Below are 23,625 nucleotides of genomic sequence, written 5' to 3' on the forward strand. Positions count from 1 at the left end.
GACAGAGGTTACCTTGTCGCGGTTGATGGGCACACACGAAAAACCTTCATTTTGTAAGTACATTTCATTAAGTGACATCAGTCTAGATTCAATATTTTCAATGTATTCATGTATTTTGACTTCTAATTTAATATAGTGCTGCTGCTGCTGCTCTTTCTGTCTTTTTTACAGTGTTATAGCCACTTGATGGCTGATTAAATCAGCTGTCATGTGCAGGGAAAGATGCGGTCTCAGCGCTGGAGTCCACATCAATGTCAGGGACACAACATATGACGTAAAATACGTCATATGTAGTGAAAGGGTTAAAATAAAAAGTGTTCTTGATTTTATAGATTAAATAAAATGTTTCTGTAGAGCTCATAGGGGAAATCTATAATATTTCATCTGCCCACAGATATACTGTATGTGTCAACCTATAAACATCATACAAAGATAAAAAGTAATTTTTTTGGTAAGTGCTTCATCTATACTTATGGGGTCTGATTACATGAAAGGGAATAGGTCACAAGTATGGTTGAGCGAGTATGTTCTGTCCGAGTATGCTCGGGCCGAGCTCCGAGTAGTTACAGCTGCTCGGTGATATGGTTGAATCGCTCCAGTGTGCATGATTTGCAACTGTTTGACAGCTTTATTATATGTGAGGAATGTGTAAGAAATAGACATTCCTCACATGTAATAAAGCTGTCAAACAGTTGCAAATCATGCACACTGGAGTGATTCAACCATATCACCGAGCAGCTGTAAATACTCGGAGCTCGGCCCGAGCATACTCGGCGAAAGGGTTACTAGAACATACTCTCTCAACACTAGTCACAAGGCTTTTGCTATATAACCTGAGAGTAGCACAAAGTAGGGGCAGAGAAGAGACCCTAATTAAAGCAATGTGTCACTTACTGGGCTACTTGCTGCAGTTTTGATTACAGCCTGTTTTACTTGCTGCAGATCTACCAGCTCTCTGAATTATGAACTCTGTATAGCCCCGCCCACACCACTGATTGACAGACTTCTGTGCATAGGCAGAAAGCTGCCAATCATTGCTGGGAACGGGGTTATACAAAGCTCATGAGTGTGGAGGACTACATGGCAGCAGATTTACTAGTCCTCTAGTGATAATCTCCTGCTGATAAAACAATGATTTTATGAAAACTGCACTAAGCAGCCCAGTAAGTGATACATCGCTGGAATTAGGGGCTCTGAATCTTAAAAAACAAGATGATGTAGGGGCAATTATCATTAAAACTAAGTTCTATGCAGAAATTAAGCATGTGTCCTATTGCTTACATGTCATTACAAATATTTCCAGTTTATGTAAAAAATGTGTTCTACATCTATATTTGTGATGCATAGCAGGGAACATGATTCAGTATAACCTATTAGTCCATATGTACACTGCTTTATTAAAGGCACTGGACAAGCTCTGAGTTGTATAGAGCTGTATGGGGCCGTACGGCACATTTTTATGCTTTTGACTTTATACAGTCATTCAGAGTTTCCAGTTAAATCTTACAGAAAAAAAGTGTTGGCTTGCTCCATCAGAGGCTATACAACCCCTGGCAAAAATTATGGAATCACCGGGCTTGGAGGATGTTCATTCAGTTGTCTAATGTTGTTGAAAAAAAGCAGATCACAGACATGGCACAAAACTAAAGTCATTTCAAATGGAAACTTTAGGGCTTTAAAGCCCAGTGATTCCATAATTTTTGCCAGGGGTTGTATAATCGAGCCACTCGCCCTAGAAAAGAATACCTGTGCAAAACTGTGCGTCTCCGGTGTCCTGTACAGGTTTTATCTACATCGGTATAGATCTATGTGCACAAGACCTAATATCACAATAGACGCCTTTCCCAGAAATAATTCTTTACAAAAATATACATTAGCAATTGTGGCAAATAAAAAACATATTAACCATTTTCTTTACTGTGGTAATAGTGCGTATTTATCATTACAGCCAAAATGGAAATTTCTTACGGATGAAGTGTATCCAAAGCAATATGCCAAATAGATATTATATGTATAACATGTCAAGCAACGCAGATGTTTTTTTTTATCCATAAACATTTTTCTTGCCCAGATGGTTTCTCATTGGGAAGGAAGAACATAATAGATATTTCATGAGTTGTAGATTTATGGTGTATGGCAATGGCAAAAATCTGGACGCTGACTATATTCTTAGCCCCATTTCTAATGAATTAAGGACAATGATGTCGCCTGCCTTCAGGTGTCCTATAGTAAGGGTTATAGGTAATAAATAATGAGCGTTTCATAGCAGCACATATGCAGAGTAAATTCACAGATAACTATGCTATGTATATATTAATGTGAACTGACATGAATCCTTACAAACGTCATAACATTCTGTACATTCATTCACATAACACATTTCCCACATGCTGATACACTCTATTCTTCTGTCTTCTATATTCCCTTCTTTTGTTCCGGCCATTTTCAGCTTGTGTATTCACATATCTTCTTCTTTCCTGTAAATACATAAGATGCATTCAGATTGGAATATGTATACAAGTTTTCTCTTGGATTTACAGCTCTGGGGCCCGTGGGTTGTGTCTGCTATTGCAGCTCACCCCTATTGACTTGAACGGAGATGAGATGCAATAATAAACAGAACCCATGTGCAATTGTAGTGCAGCTTCCAGAAAACAAAACATCTTTTTCTAGTCTTAGGCATCTCTTTTAATTTGATCTTCCATGTAAACTAATCTATGACTGTCCATATTGGATGTTAGTAGTTATCTCCCAACAAGATCCAACTTCTTAATTTGCAACAATATTACCTGTGCTTGGTCACATATGGTGCCACATATTTCTAAAAGAAAGGAATTGCCAAAAGAGGACAATCCCTTTAAAAGAGATGTTTGTCAAAAAATCAGGAAAAGATAGCACCCACCACAGGGCATCAGTCTAAAGTACTTTACTCCAGGTCATGCGTACATGTGAGTGGTGGGCACGGGGTTGCACCTCTATGGGTCCAATGGTCGTAGAAGCGCAACTACCAGTTTGAAACGGTCGATGCCCTCGTTCACTCCCGCAGCCTCCGTGCCCACCGCTGTCACAGGTGTATCAGATTTAACAGACAGTCGTTTTGGATCCGGCTATAGGAAGTCGCTGCGCTTGGATTTGCAGACACCTTCCACATTCTTGATCTTTGCATCATCCTTTTCTCACTAGGACCCAGTGGTGATGTCCACTTTCTGCTGCTAATTAACACACCCTTGTTTAATATTTAAAAACCCTCAGTGTCTCCAGAGAGTCACCAGTGGTAGAAGTATTTTCCTCTGTTCAGGCCTGGAGGTCTAGCAGTCGGCTAGTTTCTTCTTGGAGTTCAATGGTGGATTGTTGTCGTGATCTCTCTGGTGTCTTCTTAAAGCTAAGTGTACCCCCTTGTCTGTTAGCCTTGTTTGTCTTTAATTGTAGTGGGGCCTGACTAGTGGTCACCCCTTCCCCTTCCCCTTCCTACCTAGGGCTTAGCTCTAGGATCAGTCAGGGATTAGATATTCTGCTCGGCAATAGGTGCGGAACCTATTTAGGGACGGTAGGGGAGTCAGGGTGTTGTTGGATCTGCCTAGGGGTCTCCACTCTCCCTTTCCCTAGTTGTTGGGCTTCCCCCCTTTTCCCATCATCGTACACTGGGTCCTTCCCATACCTAGCATGACAATCACTCACATATATGCATGACCTGGAATAAATGGCTTTAGACTGATGTCCTTTGGTGAGTGCTATCTTTTCCTGATTTTGTGACAAACGTCTATATTACTGCTACTGTGGAAGCACCACCAAACACATGCAGCATGGCTATTACTCTGTAAAAGGACCACAAAGTATCGCTTGGTGAATATTTGGACTGGTGTCACAGTAGCTTCATCTATATATATTTTTGTTTAATCCCTTTAAAAGGTGGTGTTGTCCAATTCCTGGACATCCCCTTTTTAGATAAAATAGTCCCCTCACATAATAAAAATAACAAATTCTCACCTCCTGCACTGGCAGCATTCAAGAGGTGTTGGCGCCAGGCTTCCAGTGACATAGTTATTCCACATAAGCGATGCAGCCAATCGGCTGCTTTGCTCTCATGTCCTTCTGACGAACCTTGGATAAGCGAAACAAGTGAGTGCAGCAGCTCAATAGAGGACGCTGACTGGCTGCCACGCTCATGTGGCATAACAATGTCATGGGAGACCCGTCGCAGATATTGCTGTAGGAGATGAGTCTGTTATATTTATTTTACCACAGTCAAATGTCAAATGCCATGACAGTAAATAGATTTTGGGGAGATACTCAACAATCAGCTGTAATATGTGGATGAACCCAGCAACAAATGTTTAAATCCCCTGCAGCGCCACCACAGGAGATAAAAAGCATTACACAGTTCTCAATTAAATCAACGCCTCACCATTTCCCAGATTGCTGTGAGTGAGTGGAAACATTTTTGCTTGCACCCAGAGGTAATGGGGTAATACATCTCATTGCCAGGTGTAAACTATAATTCTATGCAATTCAGTCTAGCCCCTGTGCAATAAACAGCCTGCGCTCCAATTTGGTAAACATGACATAGGGTTCTGTCACATTGTGCTCAGGCTCCTGTTCATTGGCCCCGTCGCTGAAGGCGTCCGAACCCCCGCAAAATGGGATTCTGGTGTATGCGCTGACTGGGCCATGAACTATAATGGTGCCGACAGAGCGAATGTGTGCTCTGTCATGCCTAATTTTCGGGCATGTCCACCTCCAGAAGGCCAACACTCTTGAAAATGATGCACAACAGAGCTCACGTTCACTCTGTCGGCACCATTAGAATCTATGGCTCCGTCAACTCATATGGCGGAATCCTGTTTTGCGGGGTGTTTGAACGCAACCCCGACTGAGTCAACAAACGGGTGCCAAAACGCAGTGTGAAAGCACTCTTACACATAGTATAAAAAAACGCCAGAAGAGGGAAGATTTGTCCTGCTGACATAGTTAACTCACAGGGGATTGTCTAGACTTGATACAATTGTGTTTACCGCTCAGCTGTTAGGCTATGTTCACACATATTGGGTTTTTCAGCGTTTTTTGCTGCAGATTTTTATGCAAATTTTCAGCTGGATTTTGCAGTACCACCAAAGTCTATGAGAAACCAGAATTCTCTGTTCACACATCTTGTATTTTTGTTGTTTTGTGCATTGTTGGGGTTTTTGAAAAATAGAGTATGTCACTTCTTTCAGCGTTTTTTCAGTGTTTTTCACCCATTGGAAGTAATGGGTAGTGAAAAAAACATGATGTGTGAACATAGCTATCAGATTTTGCTGCATTTTTAGTGAAAATAAGCAATGGGATGAAACTAAATGGGAGGAGACACAGATTAGATATTAGAAAAAACTTTTTGACAGTTAGGGTGATTAATGAGTGGAACAGGCTGCCACGAGAGGTGGTGAGTTCCCCTTCAATGGACGTCTTCAAACAGAGGCTGGACAGACATCTGTCTGAGATGATCTAGTGAATCCTGCTTTGAGCAGGGGGTTGGACCAGATGACCCAGGAGGTCCCTTCCAACTCAACCATTCTATGATTCTATGATTCTATGATTCTAAGTACAACAGTATATGAAACTCATTTATTTTTGTGATTTTACCATCGTGTATTGGTCACTGAGATGTTTGTTTGTATTGGGAGAGTTTAGTTGAATTAGTGATGTGTAAAGTATAAACAATAGCTTTGCTAGGTGTGAAATTGAACAATACATGTGGCCAATTGAGGTGTGAAATTGAACAATGCCCTGAGCAACTGAATGGCAGAACCCATAGTGTGAAAGAAAATAGTGTCATACAAACTCAATGCATTGCCAGTGTCTAACCTGTATCTAAACAATTCACCCCCAAAAACCAGAATGAGATTTTTTTTTCCACAGAACTTTATGTACATGCATAGAGACAGAAGGACAGTAAAAAAAAACGCAGAAAAAAAACCACAACAAAATCTGCGTTTTTGACACAGCTTATTTCCTGCCAGACTTGGGGTTTGCTGCAGATTTGTGACGCTGAAAAAACCCAACATGTGTGAACATAGCCTTAAAAGCATTAGGTTTATAGGTAAAGTTTTCAGTTTTTGTGAACAAGAATGTTTCTATTTAATGAAAGGAAACAGATCTTGAAATAAATGAAGACTTAAAATACACAGTATAATCTCACAATAAAATGTAAATCCTCTTAACATGGTATTTACCTGTTTAAGACATACAGACTGGACCATGCGTTTTCTCTGCTTACATTCTGCCCAAACACAATCATGGAGTTTCTGTCTCTTCTCTTAATCTCACCATGTACGAGATCAGGCCTGGTGGAAAAAAGTGTATTGTATGATTGACTCTATAAGCAGAAAACAACAAGGTGAGCGTGCAATGTTATTACAGCGATGATGAGAAGTGATTACACTTCTATATCAGGATGTGTCAGTGCATCTGGAGGTGCTGGGCACACAGTGGAAAGATATATCCACATTCATCATTTCTTGTGATTCACACATAGCACATTCCAATCTTAGCCACGGGAATGGTTAGTGGAATAACACATTCATGATCTCTTTACACATACACAGCTAATTGGTATTAGTTAGTAAAAAAAATAGGAATTTAATAATCAAGACGGTCCCTCAGGGGTGAATATATATATGTATATAAGTCTATTTCTATCTATCTAGACATATATACATACAGTTGTGCTCAAAAGTTTACATACCACTGCAAAATTGTTGCTTTCTTGGCCTTGTTTCAGAGAATATGAATGATGACAAGAAAACTTTCTCCACTCATGGTTATTAGTTGGGAGAAGCCATTTATTGTCAAACTGCTATGTTTTCTCTTTTTAAATCTTAATGACAACTAAAAACATCCAAATGACCCTGATCAAAAGTTCACATACCCCAGTTCTTCATACCATGCATTGCCTCCCTCTAACATCAATGACAGCTTGAAGTCTTTTGTGGTAGTTGTGGATGAGGTTTTTATTTTCTCAGATGGTAAAGCTGCCCATTCTTCTTGGCAAAAGGCCTCCAGTTCCTGTAAATTCCTGGGCTGTCTAGCATGAACTGTGCACTTGAGATCTCCCCAGAGTGTCTCTATGATATTGAGGTCAGGAGACTGAGATGGCCACTCCAGAACCTTCATTTTGTTCTGCTGTAGCCAATGACAGGTCGACTTGGCCTTGTGTTTTGGATTGTTGTCATGTTGGAACGTCCAAGTACGTCCCATACGCATGTTCCGGGCTGATGAGTGCAAATTTGCCTCCAGTATTTGCTGATGACGTGCTGTATTCATCTTTTTTCAAATGTATCAAGTTTCCTGTGCCTTTGTAGCTCACACAACCCCAAAACATCAGCGATCCACCTCCGTGCTTTACAGTAGGAATGGTGTTCCTTTCATCATAGGCCTTGTTGACCTCTCTCCAAATGTAACGTTTATGGTTGTGGCCAAAAAGTTCAATTTTGGTCTCATCACTCCAAATTACCTTGTTCCAGAAGTTTTGAGGCTTCTCTCTGTGCTGTTTGGCGTATTGTAGGTGATATACTTTGTGGCATTTGTGCAGTAATGGCTTTCTTCTGGTGACTCAAGCACGCAGCCCATTTTTCTTCAAGTGACTTCTTATTGTGCATCTTGAAACAGCCACACCGCTAGTTTTCAGAGAGTCCTGAATTTAAGCTGATGTTATTTGTGGGTTTTTCTTTGCATCCCAAACAATTTTCCTAGCAGTTGAGATCGAAATGTTTGTTGGTATATCTGACCGTGGTTTGGTTTTTACAGAGCCCTTGATTTTCCATTTGTTAATCACAGTTTGAATGCTGCTGACTGGCATTATAAATTCCGTGGATATCTTTTTGTATCCCTTTCCTGTGTTATACAGTTCAACTACCTTTTCCCGTGGATCCGTTGACAATTCTTTTGCTTTCCACATGACTCACAATCCAGAAACGTCAGTGGCTGGATGAAAGATGCAAAAGTCTGTCTGGATCCCAGAAACTCACGTAGCTTTTATGCACACACACTGATTACAAGCAAACAAGTCACAAATGAGGATGTTACCTTTTAGTAGCCATTCAAACCCATTTGTGTCAAATTCTGTGCAAGTTATCAGGCCAAAATCACCAGGGTATGTGAACTTTTGATCACGGTCATTTGGATGCGTTTGGTTGTTATTAAGATTTAAAAAGAGAAAACACAGTAGTTTGGCAATAAATGGCTTCACCCAACCAATAACCATTAGTGTTGAGCGAGCACTAAAATGCTCGGGTGCTCGAAGCTCGGGCCGAGCTCACCGTGATACTCGGGTGCTCGACCCGAGCAACGAGCCCAATGTTAGTCTATGGGAGACCCGAGCATTTTTGCGGCGGCACCCCCGTCAGTCTTTTAAAAGCCTAACAAGTGCCCAAAACGATAGTGACAGTGCTCAAATGACATGGGGACAGCATGGGGATCGCCCCAGGAAGCATTTGTGACCCCCAGGTCACTACTGTCAACAACGTGGTCAGAGGTATTAAGCCACTTTTACGGGCTCACAATAAAACGTTCAAAAACGAAACTGAAACTGTTTTCCTGTGAAATATGTTAAGGAACATCCTTTCCAGGGTAAAGACTTGTGTATAAGGTAAAATAAATAACCAAAAACAAAAATACTCCTCCACACCTTGGGCTATGTTCACAAGTAGCCTTTTCTATGCGTTTTTGCACTTTTGTATTGCTTTCAACCGTGACAAATGCATTCACCGGGAAATGTCATTTTAACATTTTACAACCTTATCTGGCCATGTGCTGTGTGACACATGCATATAGTGCTGAAAAGACATGGGAACAGCATGGGGAAGACCCCTGGAAGCATCTCTGACAACCAGGTCACTGTCTAAAAGTGTGCCCATCAGAAGTGATCCTTGCCGCATCAGAAGATGCAGACTTGCAACTAACCCCGTGCAAGTCCTTGTCCCAGGGCAGTGTTCAATTGTACCTCTCCCATTCCTTGAAATGCAAGCGCAAATATGCAGCCAACCACCCACCCGCAGGCTGCAATACTATACTGCTAGCTTGCACTTGAAATGGGGCCTTTTAGTTTGGAGGAGGCCAAAGCTGGCCACTACATCATGGCTGCGTCGGCGGTGAGGTCTCCATACTCAGTCCCCAGCCGCCACTATTTGTCCCGGGAACCTTCCCCACATTTTTCTTAGCCTGGCCTGCTTTAGGGCAGCATTGGACGAGCCCACCAGACAACCAGAGACTCCTAAGGTGGGCCCTGGAATCTCCATCAGGGGAGTTGAGAGTGCCAAGGTGAGGAGCATGATGATGATGATAGAAGTTAGCATCTGCTTTGTTTTCTTGGAATGCAAGCGTAAGTGTGCAACCTGCCACCCACCCACCCCCAGGCTGCAATACCATACTGCTAGCTTGCTTGCACTTGAAATGAGGCCTTTTAGGCTAGTGGAGGCAGACGCCGGCCACCATGTCATGGCTGCGTCGGCGGCCTGTTATCCATACTCAGTCCCCAGCCGCCCGGCGGCCGGGTGTCCATACTCGGTCCCCAGCCGCCCCTATTTGTCCCAGTGTGCCTTATACACAAGCGCGCATACCAAAGCATTACCTGTGCCTTCCTCAGTGCGTTTAGTGGGAAGGACAGCCTATTCCGCTGTAGTGTGTGCACGCCAACTCCCTGTTCATGGCACATGCGAAGATGCCTCCCGCTCTGCACCTTTCATTGCAGACTTGCAACTGTCCCCATTCAAGTCCTTGTCCCAGGGCAGTGTTCAATTGTACCTCCCCCATTCCTTGCAATGCAAGCGCAAGTATGCAGCCTGCCACCCACCCACCCCCAGGCTGCAATACCATACTGCTTGCTTGCACTTCAAATTGGGCCTTTTAGGCATGTGGAGGCGGGATCTGGCCACCACGTCATGGCTGCGTCGGCGGCCTGGTATCCATACTCAGTCCCCAGCCGCCCGGCGGCCGGGTGTCCACGCTTGGTCCCCAGCTGCCAGGGGGCGGCCAGGTGTCCATACACGGTCCCCAGCCGCCCCACGGCCGGGTGCCCACACACGGTCCCCAGCTGCCATATTTGTCCCGGTGCGCCTTATACACAAGCGCGCATACCAAAACATTACCTGTGCCCTCCCCAGTGCATTTAGTGGGAAGGACAGCCTAACCACAAACACGCGGACAAGTGAATGTGGCCAGGGATGGTCCATCTCACTGACGCCTTCACACTGGGTTAATATTGTGGAAGCCGGGACACAGTTGGACACTGGGATGCAACACGTCCTCCAGACATAGAGGATTGCGGGCCCTGGGTCAATCAGGCTTCAACACAAAGTTCAGAAGGTAGACAGCAGCAGTGGTCAGCCTCCTACACAACGAGTAAATTATTCATGATCATGAGGCCTTCCATCTTCTTAGCTTTCTGTTCCTTGGAATGCAAGCGCATGTATGTAGCAGCGGCTAGGCCTGAGGTGGTCAGCGTTTTGGCGCATATCCCACCTCCTCCGAGGATTGCTGGATGTTTTCCTGCTACTATCCCAGTTCTATGACTCCTGTTAAAACAAAGCTTCAGGTGATGAATGATGGATGAGGTGGTGGCAAAGGAGAAAGAGCAGGAGGAACAGGGACCATTCACATCAATATCAGGCCAGTCAACCACACATGTCTTGTAGGATATGTTTCTGTACCAAAAGAAGCGGTTCGGCTACACAGTTACAGTGAGTGCAATGCCTACCAAAAATTTCAAGGCACTCCAATGCCCTTTGGAAGTGACATGGAGGTCAGAGGGCCTTAACTAAACCACTTTTTCCATTTATAGCAACTGGGTCTCCTGTACACTGTTGGCCTAAGCAGTGAATGGAAGGCTTTTCAAAAATGATGAGGAACTGCAATGCCCCTTGAAACAGATGTGGATTACAGCGTACTAAAAACCTTCGACCCATTATTGGGGAGTGGGTCTCCCTTAGTGTTCGCCTATGCATTGAAAAGCAAAAGCTGACTAAAATTAGGAGGAAATGCAATGCCCGTTGGAAGAGTCGTGGAGGTTAGAAGTAATTAAAAACAACATTTCAATGCCCCTTGGAAGAGCTGTGGAGTTCAGAGTGGTTTAAGAAGACGGTTTTAATGCCCCTTGGAAGAGACATGGAGGTCACAGTAGCTTAACAAGACGGTTTTAATGCCCCTTGGAAGAGACGTGGAGTTCAGAGTGGAATAAAAAGACAATATCAATGCCTCTTGGAAGAGTGGTGGAGGTTACAGTAGAATAAAAAGACAATATCAATGCCCCTTGGAAGAGTGGTGGAGGTCAAAGGAATAAAAAGACAATATCAATGCCCCTTGGAAGAGTGGTGGAGGTCGCAGTGGAATAAAAAGACAATATCAATGCCCCTTGGAAGAGTGGTGGAGGTTCCAGTGGAATAAAAAGACAATATCAATGCCCCTTGGAAGAGTGGTGGAGGTTACAGTGGAATAAAAAGACAATATTAATGCCCCTTGGAAGAGTGGTGGAGGTCGAAGGAATAAAAAGACAATATCAATGCCTCTTGGAAGAGACGTGGAGGTCACAGTAGCTTAACAAGACGATTTTAATGCCCCTTACAAGAACCATGCAGTACAGCATATTAAAAACATTATTCCCACTATTGGGGAGTGGGTCTCCCATAGTCTTTGCCTATGCCTTCCAAGCAAAAGCTGCCAAAATTTAGGATGGAGGAACTTGCAATGCCCCTTACAAGAGCCATGCAGTACAGCATATTAAAAACATTATTCCCATTATTGGGGAGTGGGTCTCCCATAGTCTTTGCCTATGCCTTCCAAGCAAAAGCTGCCAAAAATTAGGACGGAGGAACTTGCAATGTCCTTACAAGAGATACTTGCAATGCTGGCAACACAGACCACGGTCACCCTGGTGGTATAGTGGTGGTGGAGGCTGAGGATAAGGAGAAGAGCAAAAAACAGCCAAAATGAGGAAGCGTATACCCATGTGTGGGTGTGAAGCGGTGAATGGGAATACACCTCCCGAAATAACACAGTGGATTTGACTTTGTTACTCTGCTGTCATTTGGTGGTGATGAGAAGTCTGGCCCAATCTAGCCCTTGTTCATTTTGATAAGGGTCAGCTTGTCAGCATTGTCAGTTGACAGGCGAGTGCGCTTATCAGTTATAATTCCCCCAGCGGCACTAAAAACACGCTCCGATAACACGCTAGCAGCAGGGCAGGCCAGGACCTCCAAGGCGTACAGAGCGAGTTCATTCCAAGTGTCCAGCTTGGATACCCAATAATTAAAAGGCACAGAGGAATCACGGAGGATGCTGGTACGGTCGGCAAGGTGCTCCCTCACCATCTTTTGAAACTTTCCACTCCTTTTGAGAGTACCCCGCGCCTCAGGGCCCATAAGCTGGGCGGGTCTCAGAAAACTGTCCCAGAACGTTGACAGTGTTCCCCTGCCTCTGCTGGATTGGAGTTGCGTCTCTCTCGCCTGTACGCCTTGGTTGGTCAACGAACTGTGACCTCTGCCGCTAGCGTGTTCAGATGGGAAATTTTTAACAGTTCTGCAGCAAGGGCCTTCTGGTACTGCCCAATTTTTGTAGACCTCTCCACCTCAGGAATAAGAGAGTGAAAGTTCTCCTTGTAGCGGGGGTCTAAAAGTGTCATCAACCAGTAATGACTGTCACCCAACATTTTGACAACGCGAGGGTCACGGTTAAGGCAGCGTAACATAAAGTCAGCCATGCGTGCCAGACTGGTAACGGGCAAGACTTCCGTGTCCTCACCAAGATGACGACTGACCATGCTCTCCTCCTCCTCTCCTCCTCCCCCCTGTCCTCAGGCCACCCACGCTGAACCGAGGGTATGACAGTTGTACAGGTACTACCGTCTACAGCGCATGATGCCAGCTCCTGTTCTTCTTCCTCCTCCTCCTCCTTCTCCTCTCCCTCATTGTCGCCCAATACACGTTGGGATGAGATGAGGCTGGGCTGTGTGTAATCGCCCGCTACGGCTTCTTGATCCATCTCATCATACTCTGGCTGCAATGCCTCCTCTTTAATTCTCTGCAGAGAGCGCTGCAAAAGACAGACAAGTGGGATGCTGACGCTAATGATGGTGTCATCACCACTCACCATCTTGGTGGACTCCTCAAAGTTTGTCAGGATGTTACATATGTCAGACATCCAGGTCCACTCCTGAGGTCTTATGTGTGGAGTCTGACCTGAATATCGACGGCCTTGTTGCAGCTGGTACTCCACAACTGCTCTCTTCTGCTCACAAATCCTTTGCAACATGTAGAGGGTAGAGTTCCAACATGTGGGGACATCACACACCAGTCGGTGTGCCGGAAGTTGCAAACGCTGCTGCAACACAGCAAGGGCGGCAGAAGCTGTAGCCGACTTCTGAAAATGAGCTGACAGGTGGCGTACTTTGACGAGCAGATCTGGCAACTCGGGGTACGATTTAAGAAACCGCTGAACCACGAGGTTAAGCACATGAGCAAGGCATGGTACGCGTGTGATCTCGCCTCGTCTCAGAGCCGCCACCAGGTTACGGCCATTGTCACACATGACCATGCCTGGATGTAGGTTCAGCGGTCTCAGCCACAGATCTGCCTGCTCTTTCACAGCTGTCCACAACTCAAAAGCAGTGTGAGGTTTATCACCTAAGCTTATGAGTTTCAGCACAGCCTGTTGCCGCTTGGCTGAGGCAGTACTGCAGTGCTTCCAGCTTGTAACTGATGTGGTGATATCTGAGATGGAGGCTGAAGATGAGGAGGATGATGCGCAGGAGCTGTACACTGTGGGGGCAACTCTGACTGACATAGGGCCCGCAATCCTCGGTGTGGGGAGGATGTGTTCCGTCCCAAGGTCCGACTGGGTCCCGGCATCCACTATGTTTACCCAGTGTGCCGTCACGGAGATGTACCGTCCCTGGCCACAAGCACTTGTTCACGTGTCCGTCGTCAGGTGGACTCTCCCAGTAACTGCGTTGTTGAGGGCACGGCAGATGTTTTGGGACACGTGCTTGTGTAGTGCGGGGATGGCACACCGGGCAAAATAGTGTCGGCTGGGGACCGAGTACCGAGGGACGGCCACTGCCATAAGGTTGCGGAAGGATTCCGTCTGCACCAGCCTAAAAGGCAGCATTTCCAACGCAAACAGTCGTGAAATGTGCGAATTTAGGACTGTGGCCTGTGGGGCATTGGCTGCGAATTTGCGCTTTCGTTCAAAGGTCTGGGATATGGACAATTGAATGCTGCGGTGGGACGTGGACGTTGATGCTGTTTCTTGAGAAACTGCCATAACAAGTGAAGACTGAGAGGAGGGGGCATCTTTGCATGCAGTATGGACAGGGGATTGCCTTGCATGCACAACAGGGGGTTCTCTTACATGCACAACAGCTGAAGAAGCACTGGTGACACCCACTGACACTGGTCGTGGACCCTGGGGTTCGCCCCACAAAGTCGGGTGCTTTGCTGACATGTGCCTGATCATGCTGGTGGTGGTCAGGCTGGTAGTTTTGTCACCCCTGCTGATGCTGGCCTGGCAGGTGGTACAAATGGCCTTTTTGGGGTTATCAGCAGAGTGTTTAAAAAAATTCCAGACTCTTGTACTGGCAACATCCCTCGTGTTGGTGTTACGGGGAATGGTTGCCCGCCTTCTGTCTGCGGCCACCACACTGCTTCTTCCTGCCTGTTGGGGTACTCTGCCTCCCTCCCTCTGTGTGCTGCCGGTCTCGCTCTGCGTGTCCTCCTGCCACGTTGGGTCAGTTACTAGATCATCCACCACCTCCTCCTCTTCCACTTCCGCACAACGGTCCTCCTCCTCACTTCGTGGCAATTGTGTCTCGTCATCGTCCACCTCTTGTGACAAATTTCCAGCGTCGCCTTCCTGTGGCCGTGGCTGTTCAAATATTTGGCCATCGCTACATGGGATCTCCTCTTCCACCACTTCAAGCGGAGCAGGCGAGGGGCCCAAATATGGAAATGGACCCGTGAACAGCTCTTCAGAGCTCTTCAGAGTGTCCAACTGTGGGATCAGTTGCTGTCTGACGACACTCGGCATGGTGGGAGGAAGGAGCATCAGGGTGAGGAGGAGTATGCGGTCGAGACTCACGGCTACTAAGATTTGACCATGTGGAAGACAGACCGGAGGTGGTGGTGCCCAGGTGACTGGAAGTATTATCTGTTATCCAATTAATAACCTGCTCACACTGATCAGTTGGCAATAGTGGTGTGCTTCCCTAGTAATTCGGTCAAGAACTGGGAGCGAGCAGATGTGGCTGTTGGTTGTGGCACATTTTCACCTTGGCCACGGCCCCATCCTCTGCACACACCATCACCAGAACGTCCAGTTCCACGTCCCTTGCCACGCGCCTTGCCCATTGTAAATGAAGTAAAATAGCTTACACTCGCACTATCAATGGCGAAAGGGTAATAAAAAGGAGATTAGAACCGTGGAAGAGGAAAACCACAGTTCTAGTTCTCTGGCCTACACCAGAATCTTTTAAACAGATATATTTGTGTCTGAACAGTCAGCGAGACACTCAAACTGTTTTTTTTATGGAAAAAAGGCAAAAAAGTGAATAATACAGAGATTTGAACCGTGGAACTGCAAAACCACAGTTATAGCTATCTGGCCGAAACCAGACTCTTTTAAACAGATATATTTGTGTCTGAACACAAACACACAGACACACTTTTTTTTTGGGGGGAGGGAAATACCAAAAGGTTAATAAGATGGGTATTTGTACAGTCTGACTGAGGGGAAAAAAAAAAGAGGATTTAGATGAAAAAAAAAGGATTTTTCCTGGCCCCTGAGACCTGGGGCTAAGTCTAGCAATTTGAGCAGCAGCAGCACACAGGACTGTAGAGCAGTGTTTGTTGGTATAATCACTGCGTCTCCTATACAGTCTGCCTGCCTGCCTGATATCTGGGATGGATATATGTCCTCAGAAGGACTGTTTGTTTGATTTTGCAGGCTTTAGAGACCCTACACTACCTATTTCGCAGTATAAATCTCTCCCTAGCTCAGCAGCACTCTCCCTACACTGTCTGATCTGGAGCGACTGTGTCCAAGATGGCGGCGCCCGGTTTTAAATACTCGAGGTGACGCTGTGCGACCAGCCAATCACTGTAATGCCCACAACCAACATGGCTGCGGCATTACAGTGACTGGCTGGCAATCCCTGCATGTTCATTGGCTCTGTAAAGAGCGCCAAACATGCAGGGCGGAGACCCGAACTCCCGCCCGAGTAACCCGAAAATGCTCGGTGCTCGCCAAGCATCCCGAGTAGTGAGATGCTCGGGCGAGTACCGAGCAGTGTCGAGCATGCTCGCTCAACACTAATAACCATGATTGGAGAAAAAAGGTTTTTTTTGTTAGCATTCATATTCTCTGAAACAATGCCAAGAAAGCAAAAATTCTGCAGGGGTATGTAAACTTTTGAGCACAACCGTATGCCTCTCTGTATACATGTATATATACAGCCATGGGCGAAAGTGTTGACACCTTGAAAATGAAGTATTTCTCCCAGAAAATCATTGCAATTACACATGTTTTGTTATACACATGTTTAACTTCCCTTGTGTGTATTGGAACAACACAAAAAAAACAGAGAAAAAAATGCAAATTGGACATAATTTCACACAAAACACCAAAAATGGGCCTGACAAAATTGTTGACACCTTTCCAAAATTATGGGTAAACAACTTTGTTTTAAGTATGTTATGCTCATTCAAACTCACCTGAGGCAAGTTACAGGTGTGAGCAATATGAAAATCACACCTGAAACCAGATAAAAAGGGTTAATCTTTGCATTGTGTCTGTGCTTGCCACACTAAGCATGGAGAGCAAAAAGAGAAGAGAACTGCCTGAGGTCTTGAGAACCAAAATTGTTGAACAATATCAACAATCTCATGGTTACAAGTCCATCTCCAGAGATCTTGATGTTCCTTTGTCCACGGTGCGCAACATAATCAAGAAGTTTATAACCCATGGCACTGTAGCTATTCTCCCTGAACGGCAGAGAAAAATTGATGAAAGGTTGCAGCACAGGATACTCCAGATGGTAGATAAGCAGCCCCAATCAAGTTCCAAACAAATTCAAAGCTGTCCTGCAGGCTCAGAGTGCATCAGTGTCAGTGCAATCTATCTGGCGACATTTGACTGAAATTAAACTCTATGGCAGGAGACCTAGGAGAACCCCCACTGCTGACACAGAGACATAAAAAGCTATACTGTAGTTTACCAAAATGTATGTGAGTAAGCCAAAATCCTGCTGGGAAAGCATCTTGTGGACAAATGAAACCAAGATAGAGCTTTTTGGTAAAGAACATCGTCCTACTTTTAACCGAAAATAGAATGAGGCCGACAAAGAAAAGAACACAGTACCTACAGTTAAATATGGTGGAGTTTCAAATGTGTTTTGGGGTTGTTTTGCTGCCTTTGGCACTAGGTGTCTTGACTGTGTGCAAGGCATCATAAAATCTGAAAATTACCAAAGGATTTTGGGTCGCAATGTAGTGTCCAATATCAGAAAGCTGGGTTTGTGTCCTAGGTCGTGGGTCTTACAGCAGGACAATGACCCCAAATATACTTCAAGAAGCACGCAGAAAACAAAGCGCTGTAGAGTTCTGAAGTGGCCAGCAATGTGTCCGGACCTAAATCCCATTGAACACATGTGGAAAGATCTTAAAATTGCTGTTGGGAGAAGGGGGCTTCAAATATGAGAGATCTGAAGCAGTTTGCAAAAGAAGAGTGATCAAAAATTCCAGTTAAGAGGTGTAAGAAGCTTGTTGATGGTTATAAGAAGCAATTGATTTCAGTTATTTTTCCAAATTCCAAAAGGTGTGCAACCAAATATTAATTTGAGGGTGCCAACAGTTTTGTCCGGCCCATTTTTGAGGTTTTGTGTGAATTTGTCCAATTTGCGTTTTGTTTCTTTTTTGTGTTGTTCCAATACACATAAATATATATACACACATACACATATATAAGGCCATCAGTGGCCATAGTACTATAAGTTAATGAATTTTTTATTTTATTTGTAGAAAAATATTCTTCGTTTACATCTGGTTGCTCAGGACCACGGCTTCTGTGATCCATTTATTACTTTTACCTCCTTTTACAATGCATTGTCTTAAATGAAGATATATATATAGAAGCAATGACCTCTTGTCACACAGTCACTAATTTACACGTGCCGATCTATTAATGTTTGTTTACTAGTCTGCTTATACAAACTGATGAGAACAGAACAATCGTTAATAGATCGTTCAGTAGTATGTTTACCTGGGCCAATATTTGGGGACGAGCATTTTTACAAATGCTGGTTCACTGATTCCTTCCTCGTCTGAATACACCAGACAGGAAAATGTCTGGGAAATAGTTTCTTTAGAAATTGAACACTGGGTCTATTAGATAAAGATATGTTCTGTACATAAAACAAGGAGAGGAAAGGAACACATGGCTAGGTCAAACCATACATGACATGGAGGAAAACTATTTTTTGAATACATATACTGTAAATCAGAAAGTTGATTTATTTTCATTTACATAGCTAATGTTAAAAGGTATATGAGGACAGACAACTCATTCCTAATCTGATAAATGTATGTCACATTTTGTATCTCCAAGTGGCTAAGTAAATTGAAGGAACAGTAAAAAATAGCTAAATATAATATATGCAATAAAATAATAGAACTGCACATGGATCTTTCTCTGTCTTGTTCTTTAACAATGAGGTCAAAAAAGCAATTCAATTGTTAAAAAAGGAAGTGCAGAGAATATGCTGAGGTCTGGGTTTTCTTTAATTTCAAACAATTGAAGGAAATTCTGAGGTTGACTACAGATGTTAATGTGACAGTATGGGCTTATTTGAAGAATATGTATATATATAGGCTATTTCCTTTGAGCTTATGAACAAAAAAGTAACCTCTGCTTTTTCCACTATTTCTGTTGGATGAATTATGATCACGAGAGGATATCACACACCCTAGAAACACTGAATTGCTAGGAATGTGAAGCTCCATTTTTAAGTCCATAGCTAATTACAATGGTTAATGGTAAAGACAACCAACAAGGTGGAGTTGGAAAAAAACACAAGTGAGCAGAATCTACTGTATATCCTTGGTGAAGATATTTTTTACACACTGTACCTATCAGAAACTCACATCATTTATGATGAAAGTTCTATAAAAGATAACTCAATTGTGAGGGCAGCCAACTGGATATTTTATCAGGTCTTACTATTTATATGACCAATAAAAACCCATCTGACTGTAAATCCTGCTGATAGTCGGCAGTGCTCTCATGACATAAAGAATGTCACGAGATCACTGGGGGACTCTGAGAGGTAAATATGCTTCTATTTTATTCTGTACACAGTAGGGTTGTCCAGTAGCCGGCAGCCCATTTAAATTGGATCTATCAGCTCAATATTCCATCTAATGTAAGGATATTCTATTTCAGCTCGAGGTCCATCTTCTTAACAGCCAAAATTGCACCAAGAAATATTATGCAGTTTGATTACTAAGAGTGCTGAAAAATAAACCTGACCCAGTGATAATGAGTGGGGGACTCATCACCATGTGGCTCAGGTATTTTTAGCACACTACTAGTAACAAAATGATACCATTTTTTTGTGACATTACCAGGTATTCAGACATGTGCTCCTACACAGGGTAGAATATTAAGCTGATAAGTCCGCTTTAAAGTTGCACCTACTTTATAACGAGCCGTAATGCTCATCTTTCAATGTAGACAATATCAGGTATTATGCTACCAAATCAACAATTATAGACATGGATTAATAAAAAGAAAGAAGTAAAAAAAAAATCCCAGGTGCTCTCCTATACAAATTTATGTACTGAAATGAGCTTTTGGCAAGTGAAAGTAGGGCCCATTTTCACACACAGGGTGCTTTTAGATTGCATTTCTGCACCCGTTCAATGGCCCCGTCAGAGTTTACATCCAAATCCCATGCAAAACGGGGTTCAGACCTATGCGCCTACCGGGATAGGAGGACAACGCAAGGCAGTCTTTTTATGTCTATGGGAACTGCCACTGCAGGAAACCCTTATATTTAAACTCCTATATCCCCTGATGAATCCCCCCTATGGGGGAGGAAACGCGTAGGGATTTCATACATAAAAGAATTTTGTAGTGGCTTTGGTCTGGACATTAGGCCTAGTCTCAGACTTGGGGACTGCCCTTGTAAGGGCGGGAGCTTTGCAAGGGCACGACAGGGGAAAGTAGCATATTACTAACATTTCTCCGGATTGCTGTGAAGTCCTGATTATCTTTTATAGCCCCTATGGTCTTGGAATCTCGGGTCCCCCTGCCTGTGAAACTTCATCTGAGTAGTGAGACCAAACCGTATATTTTCTTAAGCACTGATCACTTTGTGGAGCAATTGGACTTTATGTTTGTATTTGAATCCTAGGTACGGTTGTTTTAAATGGTCTTATTAAATGTTATATTTTACATGAAATAGAAATATTCCCTAGTATAATTTCTCCTGCTGAATTTTCTTCTTTATGCGCCAATGGGGCCATAGACTGTAGTGGTGATGGATGTAAACTCCGACGGTACCACTTAACGGGTGCAGAAACGCAATGTGAAAGCACCCTTAGCGTCTTTTTAGTGTTGTTGGTAGCATTGTTCATGCAGGTTTTTGCTAAAGTTTTGTTTTTTAAACATTAAAAAACACTGCGTATGGCTGCAGATTTGTCCATCTTGAAGCAAAAAAAATTTCTTGTTGCCAAAGGTTAAAGCAGCAAAGTTCAGACCTGCAAAATGACAAGATTTCGACTGTGTATAGGAAAAGCCAAAGTGGTCTGTGGAGCGCTGGAGTGATCACTGGAAATCAAATTTGGGGCTAAAATCATTTAATGAGCCCCGGAAGCGGCAGTCACAGGCAGCAGTCCGCAGCACATAGCAGGTGGCAAGCCCACCGGCCAGTACCACGCGGTGAGAATCACCATCTCCCCACCCTTTGGCAGTCCCTGGGGTTGTGCAAGGGTGCACAACTCCAGCAGGTGAGTGGCATCTTGGCAGTCCTTAATCCAATATTGGTCCACCCGGTCCTTCACACAGCGCGCTTCTCTCCTTTCTTTCTTAAGATTTTGAATGTGGCATAATAATAGTGTTAAAAAGGTATTGAACGTTATCCTCTATCCTTAGGAATGAAATAGAAAGAGGAGTACAACACTGAGACAGTTTACCTGTAGAGTTGGGGGCAGGATCTTTTTAGTGACGCTGAGGATAATCCAAGTTTATTTTGGTTCTTATTTTTGGTCTTCTTGAGGAGATCTCTGACTCTGCCCCATGGGTGATCAAGCTAAAAACCAAGAATAGAGATATGTCAGAACATCCACAAGACATATAGGGAGGACCCTGATGCTGACATTCACTAGCCTTTACCCTATGACCCTCTAAGACTAATATTATAATGGATGAGTCATATTTATTCAGTATCTGATGACATGAGACCAGGCCTCACACTGACAATCAGAAACAGATTTTCTGTTCCGTCTTTCGATTGGATGATCAGATGTTAATAAAACAGGCTTTGTTATTCTTGCTTCACACCATTCTGATAAAACTTATTTTACCCTGTGCATAATAATATCTTTCCCACTCTGGAGTAATGTCATTTAGCTGGAAGCTATTTTCTTTTGCTATATTGGCGTTATCCAGTGCTAACAAGCCAATCCTGCCAGAGAACTCATGCAGTGTAGAAAAGCAAATAATAAAGTGCAGGTTTCGGCTTGTTGAGGAATGTGTGAGCATCCGTTAGGGACGCAGACACCTTATAGTCTGAAAAGCATGGCTGCTGATTACTGTCTCTATGATCACACTTTTAGGAGCCAGACTCACACCTGGTATTTTCATCAGAAAATCTTTATTACCCTTCCATTAATTAGTCTGGCCTCAGTCTGCCATAAAGGGTGTCTGGCAAGGGAGCAGATGACCTAAGAATAACACCCAGTGACTGCTGCAAGAAAGATCACTCCACTATGTATATTAAATATGATATTTTATTATCTAAAGGAGCCATGGATGTGGCCCTGCATAGATTCCCTGCTTTTATATTGATATGGCATCTTTTAGATGTTTTTGTTAATGGGGTCCGTCTTGGGCATCTTTTAGATGTTTTTGTTAATGGGGTCCGTCTTGGGCATCTTTTAGATGTTTTTGTTAAAGGGATCCATCCTGGGCCAGTTTAATTGTAAAGCCCTACAACTTCCTTTACATGTCAGTGAAAATAGGGCAAGAGTGAGACTCATGTGTTATACATAAAGAAACATGGCTGTCAGTGAGACATTTCATTGAGAACGGTTAAATTAAAGGGAACCAGACAGGTCCCCCATGCCCCACCAAATCACCAGCATTTGTATTTTCCTATATAAACACCCTGCCAAACAAGCCCTTTATTACGTTTGACACATTAGCAGATATTTAGAAAAAGTATTTCTAAAGTCCATTTTTCATATTGTAGGGTTTCTACTCACTTGGGTCCGTCGGGAGGCAAAACAGGAAGCATTTTCATTTAAATGTCCATGTCGGTTTACTACCTCATAAACCGTCCACAAGCAAAAGGAAAACAAACAGCATTTAGTGCAGGCAAAACAAAGAAAACAGTGCTTTAGGCAAAGCCTCTGGTTAGCCAGTCCTGTGGGCACACAGGCTGGGTAGCATCCAGTACACTGGCTCAGTCTGGAGATAACACCAAACAAAAGGGCTTCTACCTCCATACACAGACTGTGTCAAACAAAATACTCCATTTTAACTTTTTAACCACACCCAGAGGTGACGTATGTGGGCAACCAGACCCGCCTGTCTATCAGGTTGCCAGTAAAACATGGACCCAGATGCACAAACAATCCTCTTAGTGCTATGCGCACGAGAGCAACACTGCAGGATTACATCACAGACGACAACCATCTCTGTGACACATATGACTCGCCCCCTGGGCCAGTGCTGTAGTGCGGCGCGCGTGCGCGCGGGGATACCCGGAGCCGGATCCGATGGGGGTAGTAGTCTTCTTGTGGCGGTGACCCGGTCCGTGCCCAGGGTGTCAAACTAAGTGGCAGTTATTGGTGTCATGGTATTAGTGTCCGACTACACCACCCGTTGAATGCGGTTATGAAACCGCCGCTGCAGGGCAGACCGCTGAGGCCGGTGGTATAGGTGTGCAGCAATGTTGATATAACCCCCAACGGGAGAGGTATGGCCTCAGGGCAGCGGATGTGGGTGATGTTGGGAGTGATGGTGTGGATGTCCCGGCACTAACGGTGCGACAAGGAAGCACGGAGACACGAGGGTACAGTTCAGGGCCTTTACTGATGGTACAAGGCAAATTCCCCCGGGAGTACTGGCTAGTAGTTGGGGCCTGGTTAGTCTGCGAGCAAGCCGGAGTTCCCCTGGCCAGGTGGAGTTGTAGGCCTTCCCGTTAGTCTGTACCCTTCCTGGCTACCCTGCTTTCAGCGGTTACAAGTAGCCCACGTCCCTGGGTATACCGTGTGGTGCTCACCCGTATGGCTGGTGACCTGGGGCCTCCTGCTAGCCTCCGCTCCGGGATGGCGGTGCTGGTCCCTTCGTTGTGACTGAGCCTCCGGGCTTTTATGGCCAGAG

At 44.3% G+C, this 23,625-nt stretch overlaps 1 protein-coding gene across 1 annotated transcript in view; it reads right to left on the minus strand.

Moving 5' to 3' along the window:
* Positions 1–746: 746 nt before the first annotated feature.
* LOC141273586 (uncharacterized) overlaps positions 747–23,625 on the minus strand; it is an 88,831-nt gene continuing 65,952 nt past the window's right edge. Inside the window, exons 6-8 of the mRNA XM_073685626.1 lie at positions 21,213–21,328; positions 6,210–6,320; positions 747–2,477 (exon numbers count right to left, since the gene is read on the minus strand). Coding sequence (XP_073541727.1) covers positions 2,459–2,477; positions 6,210–6,320; positions 21,213–21,328 — 246 coding nt within the window. The 3' untranslated portion in view covers positions 747–2,458. The remainder of the gene's footprint in view (positions 2,478–6,209; positions 6,321–21,212; positions 21,329–23,625) is intronic.

The sequence above is a fragment of the Phyllobates terribilis genome, unplaced genomic scaffold, assembly GCF_046119375.1.
Source record: "Phyllobates terribilis strain yellow unplaced genomic scaffold, ASM4611937v1 Scaffold_5__5_contigs__length_657084704, whole genome shotgun sequence".
Taxonomy (NCBI): Eukaryota; Metazoa; Chordata; class Amphibia; order Anura; family Dendrobatidae; genus Phyllobates; species Phyllobates terribilis.